The sequence below is a fragment of the Pteropus vampyrus genome, unplaced genomic scaffold (assembly GCF_000151845.1).
Source record: "Pteropus vampyrus isolate Shadow unplaced genomic scaffold, Pvam_2.0 Scaffold340, whole genome shotgun sequence".
Classification (NCBI taxonomy): Eukaryota; Metazoa; Chordata; class Mammalia; order Chiroptera; family Pteropodidae; genus Pteropus; species Pteropus vampyrus.
Genome location: NW_011889121.1, coordinates 1,075,474 through 1,087,767, shown reverse-complemented (window position 1 = coordinate 1,087,767; position 12,294 = coordinate 1,075,474). Strand labels below are relative to the sequence as shown.

The 12,294-nt window shown below is 34.3% G+C and overlaps 1 protein-coding gene across 2 annotated transcripts in view; it reads left to right on the top strand.

The window, feature by feature from the left end:
- DMD (dystrophin) overlaps positions 1-12,294 on the top strand; it is a 2,089,898-nt gene that overhangs the window by 1,030,063 nt on the left and 1,047,541 nt on the right. For both annotated transcript variants that reach the window (XM_011378471.2, XM_011378473.2), the window contains exon 44: positions 8,398-8,545. In XM_011378471.2, the coding sequence (XP_011376773.1) occupies positions 8,398-8,545 (148 nt within the window). The remainder of the gene's footprint in view (positions 1-8,397; positions 8,546-12,294) is intronic.

The window sequence follows — 12,294 nt, the reverse complement described above, 5'->3', positions numbered from 1 at the left end:
AATAGGTATTAAATCTTCTTTGAATGTTTGGTAGAATTCACTGGTGAAGCCATCTGGTCCTGGACTTTTACTTTTTGGTAGATTTTTGATGATTGGTTCAATTTCCATAGTGCTGTTTGGTCTATTTATATTTTCCAGTTCTTCTTGATTCAGTCCAGGAAGGTTGTATTTTTCTAAGTACTGGTCCATTTCTTCTAGGTTATTTAATTTGGTGTTATATACTTTTTCATAGTATGCTAGTATGATCCTTTGTATTTCTGTGATATCGGTTGTAATTTCCCCTCTCTCATTCCTGATTTTGTTTATTTGTGTCTTTCCTCTTATTTCTTTAGTGAGGCTAGCCAGGGGTTTGTCAATTTTATTAACCTCAAAGAACCAGCTCGTCGTTACATTTAATTTTTCTATTTTTCTTTTCAATTTCATTTATTTCTGCTCTAATTTTGATGATTTCTTTGCTTCTGCTGACTTTAGGCTTCATTTGTTCTTCCTTTTCTAGTTTTTTAAGATGAAGCGTTAGGTTTTTTATTTGAGCTCATTCTTGTTTTTGAAGATAGGCCTGTAATGATATGCACTTTCCTCTTATGACTGCTTTTGCTGTGTCCCAAAAGTTTTGATATGTTGTACTATCATTGTAATTCATTTCTATGTATCTCTTGATCTATCTTTTTATTTCTTCTCTGACCCAGTTATTCTTCAGTAGCATGTTGTTTAATCTGAATGTATTTGTGTTTCTTCCTGATTTCTTTCTGCAGTTGATCTCTAGTTTCAAAGCATTATGATTAGAGAGTATGTTTGGTATGATTTCAACCCCCTTATATTTGTTGAGCCTATTTCTGTGTCCCAGTATGTGGTCAATTCTTGAAGATGTTCCATATGCACTAGAGAAGAATGTATAGGCAGCTGTTTTGGGGTGGAAGGCTCTGTAAATGTCAATTATGTCCAGTTGGTCTAATATGTCATTTAAGGATGTGATTTCCTTATTGATTTTCTGTTTGGTTGATCTGTCCATATCCGACAGTAGTATATTGAGGTCCCCTACTATGATAGTGTTTTGGTCTGTTTCTCCCTTTAGTTCTGTTAGTAATTGCTTTACATATTTTGAGGCTCCCTGATTGGGAGCATAGATATTAATAAGTATTATGTCTTCTTGGTGCACGATTCCCTTTATCATTACGACGTGTCCCTCAGTATCTTTCTTTACCTTTTTTAAGTCTATTTTGCCTGATATTAGTACTGGTACTCCTGCTTTTCTCTGAATGCCATTTGCTTGAAATATCATTTTCCACCCTTTCACTTCAAGTCTATATTTGTCTTTGCAGGTGAGGTATGTCTGCTGGAGGCAGCATATGGTTAGTTTTGTTTTTTGATCCATTCTGCAACTCTGTGCCTTTCTATTGGTGAGTTCAGTCTATTTACATTTAGGGCGATTATTGAAGTATGAGGTCTTCTTATAGCCAATTTTTCTTTTGCTTTCTGGTAGCTTGCTGTTTCCATTACTTCCTTGTCCTTGTGTTTCTGTTTTCTTCCTTTTGGTTGGCTTTTGTGGGTTTTCCCTCTGGTTCTTCTTGTTTTATGTTTTATACTTCAGTTCTGAATCTTCTGTGTATGGTTACTATTATGAATATGTGAAGAATAGTTATATATATACAGTCATCCATTTTCTCCTGCACATGCCTTATCTCCATTCCTCTTTGTGAATTTGGATCTTTGACTCTTCCCCTTTTCAGTCATTGTTATCTCAATTTGTCCCTATGTATGCTGAACGTTCATTACTATCTTACTATAGCAATTCTCTTCTTATTATTTAAGCTTATAATGCCCTGTTCTTTGTAAAGTTTGCACTCCTCTGCTTCTATTTGCCTGACAGTCACTTTATTCCTATTTATGTATTTTTTTGTCATTTTATTTTATGTGAATTGACCCCTTTCTGTATTTCCTGTAGTGCAGGCCTCATATTGGAGAATTTTCTCAGTTTTTGTATGTCTGGAAAGGACCTAATTTCTCCTTCATATCTAAAGGAGAGTTTAGCTGTATACATTATTCTAGGCTGGTAGTTCTTTTCATTTAATAGTTTAAATACTTGATTCCATTCTTTTCTGGCTTGTAAGATCTGCACTGAGAAGTCCGAGGATAATCTAATGGGTTTTCCTTTATAAGTTACCATTTTTTTCTCCTTGGCTGCCCTGAGAATTCTGTCTTTGTTGTTGATTTTTGATCATTTTAATACAACATGTCTTGATGAAGGCCTTTTTGGTTTGAGATAATTGGGTGTTCTGTTGACTTCTTGAAATCCAAACTCCAACTCATTCCTGAGATTTGTGTAATTCTCGTCCACTGTTTGTCTAAAAATGCTTTCTAGTCCCTGCTCCTTTTCTTTCCCTTCGATAATGCCCATTATTCTTTCGTTTCTCCTCCTGATGATATCAGCTAGTTCTCGAATTTCTCTTTCCTTATTTTTCATTCTTCAGTTTCTCTCTCCTTCCTTCTGATTTATTTATAGATTTCTGTCTTCGATATCACTGATGTTTTCATCCATTTGGTCGACTCTGTTTCCCAAGCTTGCTATTTCATTTTTCAACTCTTGCAGTGTGTTCATCTTCGTAAGTTCTATTGGGTTTTTTTTGAGGGTTTGCATCTCTTTACTCTGCTTATCTAGGTGTTTTTCAATTCCTGAAATTGTTGATATGACTTGTTTCAGAACTCACTGAGTTTTTTCAGAAGTACCATCCTGAATTCTCTGTCATTTAAATTCCATATTTCTATGTCTATAAGCTTATTTTCTGGATATTTTTCTCTTTCTTTCTGAGATGCCTTGTCACTTTGGTTGTTCATGGTGTTTAATGGACTATTTTTCGCCTGGGCATTAATGGGAGTATATTCTTCTGTTTTTCCAGAAATAAGATTTATTATATAAAGGTCTCTCTTTAGCCTGTTGCAAAGAAGGCACTTTTCTTTTGGATTCCAGTAGATGGCATCTAAGACTCTTGGAACCCTGCTTTATATAAAGCCTTAAAAATGCCTTTTTATTTTCTGATAGATATTTAATCATGCTCATATCCCTCAGTTTCAACCCCTGTCAGTGTTAGCAACAGTTTTGGTAGTGTTTGCTCAGACTCCCCTGGGGCTCCATGGTGATGGGTCTTAAAGGGTATGAGAGGAGGGGCCCTCTGGGTTGGGGCTTAGGGGCTGTGGCTCAGCCTCAACTTTGCAACTGCAGCTGGTAAAAAACTTATTTTTCTGCTGTCTCGCTTCTCTGCCTTCTGCTCTGATGACTGGGACCTGCCACTGGCCAGCCACAAGGAGCTCACAGCTTTCCCAGGGAGGGCTGTTCAAGGAACTCACAGCTCCTTCTTCCCTTCCTCTCCTCCTACCGGTAGCTCTGGTGGCTGCGAGAGGCAGCTTCTTTATTTCTCCCAGTTCTCCTCCCAACACCTAGGGTTCTGACCTGTGGTAGTTCTTATGCATAGATCCCACATTCAGACGTACTGTTGTGCAGTTTGGATGTTTTTTGTTGAGGTTTAGATGTTCAGCTTATTGTTGTTTCAAGGAGAAGGATCTGGGGACATCTGTCACTCCATCATGTTTCCCAAAATCATTTTTTAATTGTATGATCTCCACCAGTGAGACATTGATGTGGCTTGGATTCTACATTGGTGCTTTTATTTGCATTTGAAAATGTAAACCAAATAGCGGTAGAATGATACCAAAAACTAGTACTTGTATTTGTTGAACACTGACAGATACTAGTGTAAGAAATTTAGATATATTCATTCATGTAACTCTCACATATAATCGAAGGAGGTAGATACTACTTTTATAATCACTGTTCAGAGTGATCACTTATTACCAAGGCCACACAATAAATGGAGGCAGGATTCCAACCCAGGCAGTCTGACCACTGTGCTCTGCTGGCCTGAAGAGGCAAAGTCATAAGTTCAGGAATAAGCTTGTGTCCAGGGCATGGTTGCAATAAGAAAGTCAGACAGCTGGAGTGGAGTCTAAGTATACATATGTGGATCTGAGCTTGGTGTATGAGATTAAAGACTTTAGCCTGGAAATCTGGAGCAGTGTCTTAGGAATAAAAACTAAAAGGGATGGGAGAGAAGTGAGGAGGATTGGAGCCATGGGAAAGCTCTAGAGTGAAAGAGATTCTGTAGAAAATACTTCATAACTACTAGTTAGGTTTTATGAAATAATGTTATTACTAGAGAAGCAGAGATCAGGGGTGGTTGGGGAGGGGAGCAAGGTACTATGGTTTGGGGTAAATAACTAATTTACCTTTTGTTTACCAGCACCTACAGTTTGGACCAAGAGACTCTAGCCAAGATCTCTCCCACTCACCACATCAAAGATGAAATATCTAGGAGGAAATAACCAGCAGCCCAATGCTGAGTTTGCAGACCTAAGTGTAAAGCCACAATGGATATGTCAGAAGGCTACTGGGGTGTTATTTATTTAAATCTATTTTATGGAATTGAGCAGTACCTTGACGGCCTGAAAGTGTTAAAAGTATGTCCCAAAGTACCTAAATTACTCTCTAAATGTAATTTATGCTCAAGAATAATCTAACTTGATTTAGAACAGCAGGAAATAAGTTATGCTGCACATAAATGAAACTGCAGTGTAATTTTAAATACTGCTTGCATAGTGAATGAGAATTTTAATATTTGCAAAATTTTAAAATCACTTGATTTATTATTATCCATATGTTTATGCTGACATTTTTTGTCCTTTATTTACTTAGGTCTATATTTCCTCATTGCCAGAGAAAAAAGCAACAACTTTTTTCCCCTAGTAATAATATAGAGGGTAAAACTTATATTTATTTCCTTGAATGCCATTTTTAATATCTCTATGTGTTTCTAATTATTGCTTCCTTTTTCTTCAATCATGGACAGTCCAATTAATGGCATAGAAGGGATTTAGGGAGCTTAGTGATTTAGTAAAGATTAAATTTAAATCTAACATTGTAAAACGAGCAAAATTTATATATATTGTTTTCATTGGTGGAAAAGAGTTTGTTTATAAATAATCATGATAAAATATGAAATTTTACATAGTGAATTCAAGAATAGATTTTGACCTTTGCTGTTAACAATGCATATTAAAACTGAAAAGTGTATTTTAAAATTTTATGTAATGCTTGTAGGGGAGTTTAAAATATTATTCACATTCAATGTCACCACATGTAAAAATGCATGATTTTGTTCTTTAATATTTTATTTGAGTAGAGTTACTCATTTTAAAATTATTTTAATAATAAAATTGAATCAACTTTATAGTTTTTAAAGTTTTAGCAGTTACAAGCTATACTGAATACTCTGCATTTAGATATTTATAAAGTGACAGTGCAAGTAGTTCAGATCAAGTCTTTTTTTATTAAATTTATTGGGGTGTCATTGGTTAATAAAATTATATAGGTTTCAAGTGTAAAATTTAATAATATGTCGTGTATATTGCATTGTGTGTCCACCACTCAAAGTCATATCTTCCATCACCATATATTTGATCCTCTTTACCCTTACCTATCACTTCTAACCCCCTTTCCCTCTGGTAATCACTGAACTGTTGTCTGTCTTTGAGTTTTTGTCTGTTTGTCTTATTCACTTGTTGCTTTAGTGGGATATAAAACTGAAAGCAACAGATCAAGTCTTTAAGTATGCAAAGGTTTGTTTGGATTGCAGGAGTAGGAGAAAGGGAGCAAAAGGGAAAGTGAGCATTTCAGGAATATGAGACTAATGAGCAAAGTCACAGAGTTCTGAGGAAGTAGCAAGGTGTGGGGGAATGGCAGGTAGTCAGTCCTTTGTGGGGGGCAAGCCCATCCTGTCTCATTTTTGCGTGCCTGAAACAAGGATGTAAATAGCAAACCCTAGGCCTCAGCCTGTTTTCCTTTTACTCCTCTCTCTAGCTCTGTCTTGCAGACGTAGGGGTACCATCATCAATCATTTAGGCCTTTGTGGATTTCTTCTCTGGAGAGTTTAGAGAGAAGATAATCTGTAAAGAGGAAGAGGATGGGGTGGGGGTGGGGTGGGGGCAGGAGGTTTTGTGGAATTTGGAAGATGGTAATTGGCAGGGCTGGTGAGTGGCAGAGGGATATGGCTGTGCAGCAGCCTGGAAGAAGAGTGAGTACTAATAGAACAAATGTTGGAAAAACAATCACCTCCCAGTAGCTGAAAGAGTTGGCAATAGGACAGTTCTAGTGATTGGGCAGGAAAAAAAGCAAAATAAGAAGGGGATTACTGCAAAGGTGGAATGGCAAATTGTGACCAAACTACAGCTTCTATGTGATCTGGCTAGCTTCTACCTTCTTCTCAAACTATGGTAGAGGGAGGAGGATTGGAGGTGATAGTTGTTACCATGAGACACTGCCTTTTAAAATTATTTTTAAATTACTGTATTTTTCTAAATATCAAAGTATGAAATGTACATTGTAAAAAAAACCTTAACAACATAGAAAAATATATAATGAAAATTAAAATCAATTATAGTCTCACTAAGATAGAACAATGCCAACTATGCCTCATTGTTTTTTAGATTCTCATTTAACAATTCTTTTACTCCAATGACCCAAGTGCCTAAAAGACATAGGCAATATTTAGTTTTTTTTTTTAAGGGAATAAATTCTTAAGCTGTATCTGTAAGTCATTGTGTGTTAGATACCACTAAAAATATATGAAAACAAGATTATTATTCAACATGTAAAGTATTTCTACGATCCTTTTGTGGCTGATGGATATTTGATTAACTCGAGTGCCATTAATTATTAAAGACAAAATTCTTATTTTTAAACTAGCTATAATTAGAGATTACCTCTTTGTGTTATCATTGGTTACATTTTTTTGTGCTAACAAAATAGTCTTTTAAATATTTTTACAGTAATAAATATAATCATTAAATGCAATGTCTGATAGAATACAATGTACATGTAGATACATAATTAAATATTTGGAAGAAATAATAATGAAGAAAAATAAGGAAAAAACACTACAGCTATCACTTTGAATTGTTTATCTGGTAAGGCAAGACGTCATCTTGAAAAAAGAAATCCCAGCTAAGACTATATAAGATGGTGAAAGGTACCACTGAAACCAGAGAGATCCACTGAAACCCCTCTCAGCCATTTAATACCTATTTAGATTTTGGCAAGTTGCTCACCCTCTCATTTTTGTCCGGGGGAAAATAGAAATAATAATTGTTATGTCACAGCAGGTGTCGTAGGAGTCAGTGAAATCGGATATGTAAAATCACAGAGCCCAGTGCCTGATTCATAGTAACTTTAATAAATGTGAATTCCATTCCCTTCTCAGTAAAATGGTAGGGAGTTGTGGCCTTATTTAAGTTTTTAAATTATTTAAAGTTTCTAAATGGAGGTACAGATCTGAGAAGATATTCAAAACTATAGTCCATTGCATCTCAAGAGTAGAACTCAGAACTTTGGCAGACTACTATGCTCTGAGGCAGCCCCACAGCCAGGAATCTTCAGGACAGCTTTTGTTTTAGTGCTAGCAAATGTTTGTTGGGAGAGTTCCCAGGAGAACCAGCAGATCAGAAGCCCCATAAGACTTTAAAACTTATTTTACAGAGTGTTTTTCACCTTGACTGTACATTGGAATCACCTGGGTATTTTTAAACCTACCAGTGTCAGTATCCCACCTCCAAAGATACTGATTTAATTCATCTAGAGTGGGGCCAGGAATGAGTGTTTTGTTTTTGTTTTTATTTTTAACACCCCATGTGATTCTAATGTGCAACTGTCTAAGGTAAACATAAAGCTCTGATTCATATGAAGTTCCTTCAGCATTCCAATTTAAAATGCTAGTGGATACAATATAACAAGAAAGATAAAGGAAGACAACACTTGTCCCCTGGTTTTAGACTATTATGTCAGTTGGTTGGTTAATTGCTTATATCTGAGCCTACAATATAAGTTACAGCACTCATCCTTGGTACTTGAAGATCTTAATGAATAGATTCTTTTGAATCAAGAGTAATAGTGAAATTGATAGACTTTATGAGGTAAATTGATTTTGATCCAAAAGTATTTCAAAATTGAATAACTTCAAAATCCTTAATTTATTAGATGTTAATATATTTTTAAATTCCTGAAATTAGAAAAATAAATATGCTCACAGGGAAGAAAATGTTAATACTCTATGATAGTTGTCTTTATCTTTGTTTCAATCAAGAAATGTATTCAATTTTAAAGGGAAATATCACAGACTTTTATTTTAATTCATCCTTTCTATTCAATATTATTTTTGTTAATTGAAATTGAAATCTACAAATGCGCAAGACTCTCAAAATAATATTTTGTTGATATAATCAAATATTCTATGTCCATATAACATGACTTATATAATTCATTTGTTTTTCTTGATCCATATTTTTTACCTCTAGGCGATTTGACAGATCTGTTGAAAAATGGCGGCGGTTTCATTATGATATGAAGATATTTAATCAATGGCTAACAGAAGCTGAACAGTTTCTCAAAAAGACACAAATTCCTGAGAATTGGGAACATGCCAAATACAAGTGGTATCTTAAGGTAAGATTTTGAGATCTCTTTTTTCAAATTGTGTTTATCTTCACCAGAATATCACAACTGTTTAACTTCTTTAAGTTTAGGTTATAAAGGATGATGGAAATTTCTAATTCCTGACTTATGTTGCCATTACTGCACATAGGAGAACATCATCATAATAATCATTTTGAAAGACTGCTGTGGATTTTTTGTGACAGGATGAGAGTAAGCCTAGATATAACTGGTTTATCTGATGAGCTGCAAAGTCTAATTGAACCTGGGAAGCATCTTAAAGCAGGGTGTCCTGTGGCTTTAGGGCATTGCGTATTTTTGCCTTTTGTTGGATCATGTCCAGAAGGAGAACTTGTGGTATGCTTAGCAATAACGTAGTTGTTAGAAATATCCATCATGATAAAATTACAAATCTTTTCGGAAAAGACAATTTGTAGTGATGTAGCAATATTTCTATATATTCTATTGACAAAATGCCTTCTGCAATAGTCCAGAGGCCAAAACAATGTAGAGTTAATTGGTGGTACTTATTGACTTTTTTATGGTTTATGTTAATGGAAATGCAACATATGGATTATAACCAGTGTATAGTTGAATTTCATCTTGCTGTGTCTTTTGAGTATGTAGATAAAGATAAATTGGATTGCGAAGGTTGTAATTTAGCTTATAAAATATACAATTTAGTTCTAAGAAATATTGTGTTATTTACACCACGTCTTAAGTATTTTTGCAACTTTTTTAGCTTGACTTGTTCAGGTAGCAATTTTCAATCAAGTAGATTTGAATCGTGGCCAATTTTTAATGCCAGAAAATACTGATTAAGACAGATGAAAGCAAAGGAAATAGTAATTTATTAAATAGTTCAGACTTTTCAAAATGCTGGATTCATACAAGTAATATCATATTCACCTTTATAATTCTCCATTCTCAAATATTTTTCATAGCAAATATGCATTTTGATATTAAGAAAGTAAGTATTTAAACGCCTAAGTATATGTAAGCTATGTAAATATAAAAAATGAATAATTTAAAACTCTTGTATAATTATGTGTATGTCAACCAAAATTATATACACATCAGCATTGGCATGGGAGATAGAATGGGAGATAGAGGGAATTCATGGACTTTGAATATGCCATCATACAGAAAATATATTTTATAATAGCATTAAAGTAAATTTTGAGCTAATGCAACATCACTAGGTCTCTGACTTAAAGGCAGGAATATTAGTATCATATAAGGTTTTTTGGGGGGAAATGTATAAATCTCCTGCCATTTCCAAAGATATCTGACACAAAGTAGTTAAGTATTTTAATATTTGCATTATAAAAATAATATATACTCATTATAAAAAAAATAAAGTGATGTAGAAGATATACATCCATTCTACTCTACAGAGGGTGGTTATTTTGATATGGATTTTGGTACGTATTTTAGGTTGGCATCCTTGGGAACTCTCAGGTGGAGATTAGCATACATAAAATTTATTAGGGAACTTTTTTTGGAATCAAACAATGGTTTATGATGTGTCTTCGTGTGGTTTTCCTCATGTTTCTTGTTCTTGAGGTCTGTTAAGCTTCTTGAATCTGTGAGTTTATAGTTTTTATCAAATTTAGAAGTTTTAAGATGTTATTTTAAAAAATATTTTCTGTTCTCTCTTTTCAGGGACTCCAATTACACGTATATTAGGCTGTTTAAAGCAGTCCCACTACTCATTGATGTTCTGTTCTTTTTATTTTCAGTCTTTTTCTCTATAAATCATTTCACATAATTTCTCTTGTAAAATTGAATAATCTAACTTTTGCAATATCTACTCTGTGGTTAAGTCACATCTAGTGTTTATTTTTATCCTCAGACTTTGTTTTGTATGATTCAACACATCGTTGAAATGTGATTTGAGTCTTTTTACTCTTTCCATTTCTCTATTCAATGTGTCAATCTTTCTCCTACCATCTTGAAAATATGGAATATAGTTATAATAGCTGTTATAATATTCTTGTCTATTACTTTTAGCATCTCTATTTTGGGTCAATCTCAATTAATTTTCCTCTTCATTATGCATACTATTTTCCAGCTTCTTTGGATGACTGGTAATTTTTGATTGAATATCAAACATTGTGACTTTTAACTTATTGAATATTTGATAGTTTTGTACAGATAAATATTCTTGACCTTTAGGGACAGAGTTAATTTACTTGAAAATGATTCACTATTTTAAGCATCTTTCTTTTATACTTTGTGAGCAGAACAGCATAAGTCTAGGGCTAATTTTGCCCCACTACTGAGGCAAAACCCTTCTGGATATTCTCTCTAATGCCCTGTGAATTATGAGGTTTTCCACTATGGCTGGCAGGAACAGGCACTATTACTAGCTATATATAAGCTCTGGAGATTGTTACCTTTAATCTTTTTGTATAGTTCTTTCCCTAATCATGTGTAGTTTCCTCACATATATGAACTGATAAGGACTCTGGTGTAGACTGAAAACTGGGAGCTCTCTGCAGGTCTCCAGTGTTCCCACTCTATGATCTCCTCTCTGCTACTCTTCCCTGTGAACTCTAGTCACCTTGGCTTCCTTGATGTCTCAGTTCCATCCTCTCAACTCAAGGAGACCTCCTGGCTTTGTGAGGGTTCCTTCATCTTTTGTCATAGCCTAGAACTCTCTCCAGACAGTAAGCTTGGGGCAATTGTAGGGCTCACCTCATTTTTTTCTAATTTCTCAGACATCACTGTCTTTCATTGCTTGATGTCTAATGTCTTCAAAACCATTGTTTTATATATTTTGTTCATTTTTTAAAGTTTCTAGCCAAGAGGTTAAATTTGTTCCTTGTTACTTAAACTTGGCCAGAAGCAGGAATTCAAAATACATGATTTTGATGTCATTTAATCTTTTAGTACATTTATTTCTATATAATTTTTCAGCTATATAATAATTTTAAATGCCTTAATCGTGTCTAAAGATCCTTGCTTCTTGACAATGTTTAATTGAAACTGATGAACACTGTGTTAAAACTTTTTCCTGTAATTAGAGAATTTGTAAGAAGACTCCCTTATTTAGTTTATTTTTTACTCAACTTATACATGGAATAATAAAGAGAATCATAGATGTCCAGGGAAGTTCTTCTAACTAAGGAACTTTGAATGTTATCACAAGTGCTCTAAAGAGTTAAGGTATTTTTCCTTGTGATTAGGAATGTCTAAAATCATGCATATGCACATGTGCATATATGCATGCACACACATGCACATAAGCTGCCTGAGGTTATCTTTTCATTCTGGTCAGTCTCAGAAAAAAAGTCCAGAAAGGCATTTTAAGTCACTTCCGTTGATAAGACAAATGGAATCATTGGTAATTTCAGCTATGTTAACCATCAGCATTGTTGTTGACTAATAACGAATAAAAGAAAGTTTAAATTTTGGTAGAAAATTATTATGGGAAACAGAGTGTAGATGGTGCCTGCTAGCAGCTGACCTATTTGTTGGCATCAACCAGAAATGGTTACTTTACAACCAAGTAGCCAATGTACTAAAAAAATACATACAGAGTTATACTGGAGTTTAAAGCCTGATATGTACAATTATCAGCAAAGAACCTAGGTATGAAATGGCATTTTTAAAATATACATGTTGTCAGCTCGTCTATATATATTTCTATCAAACTGCATTTTATCTTTTTAACTTTAAAAAGGACAAATCAGTGTCCTACTTACACTTGGTCTTATCATTCAAAATAAACTGACTATGAGTACCAGAAAGATGGT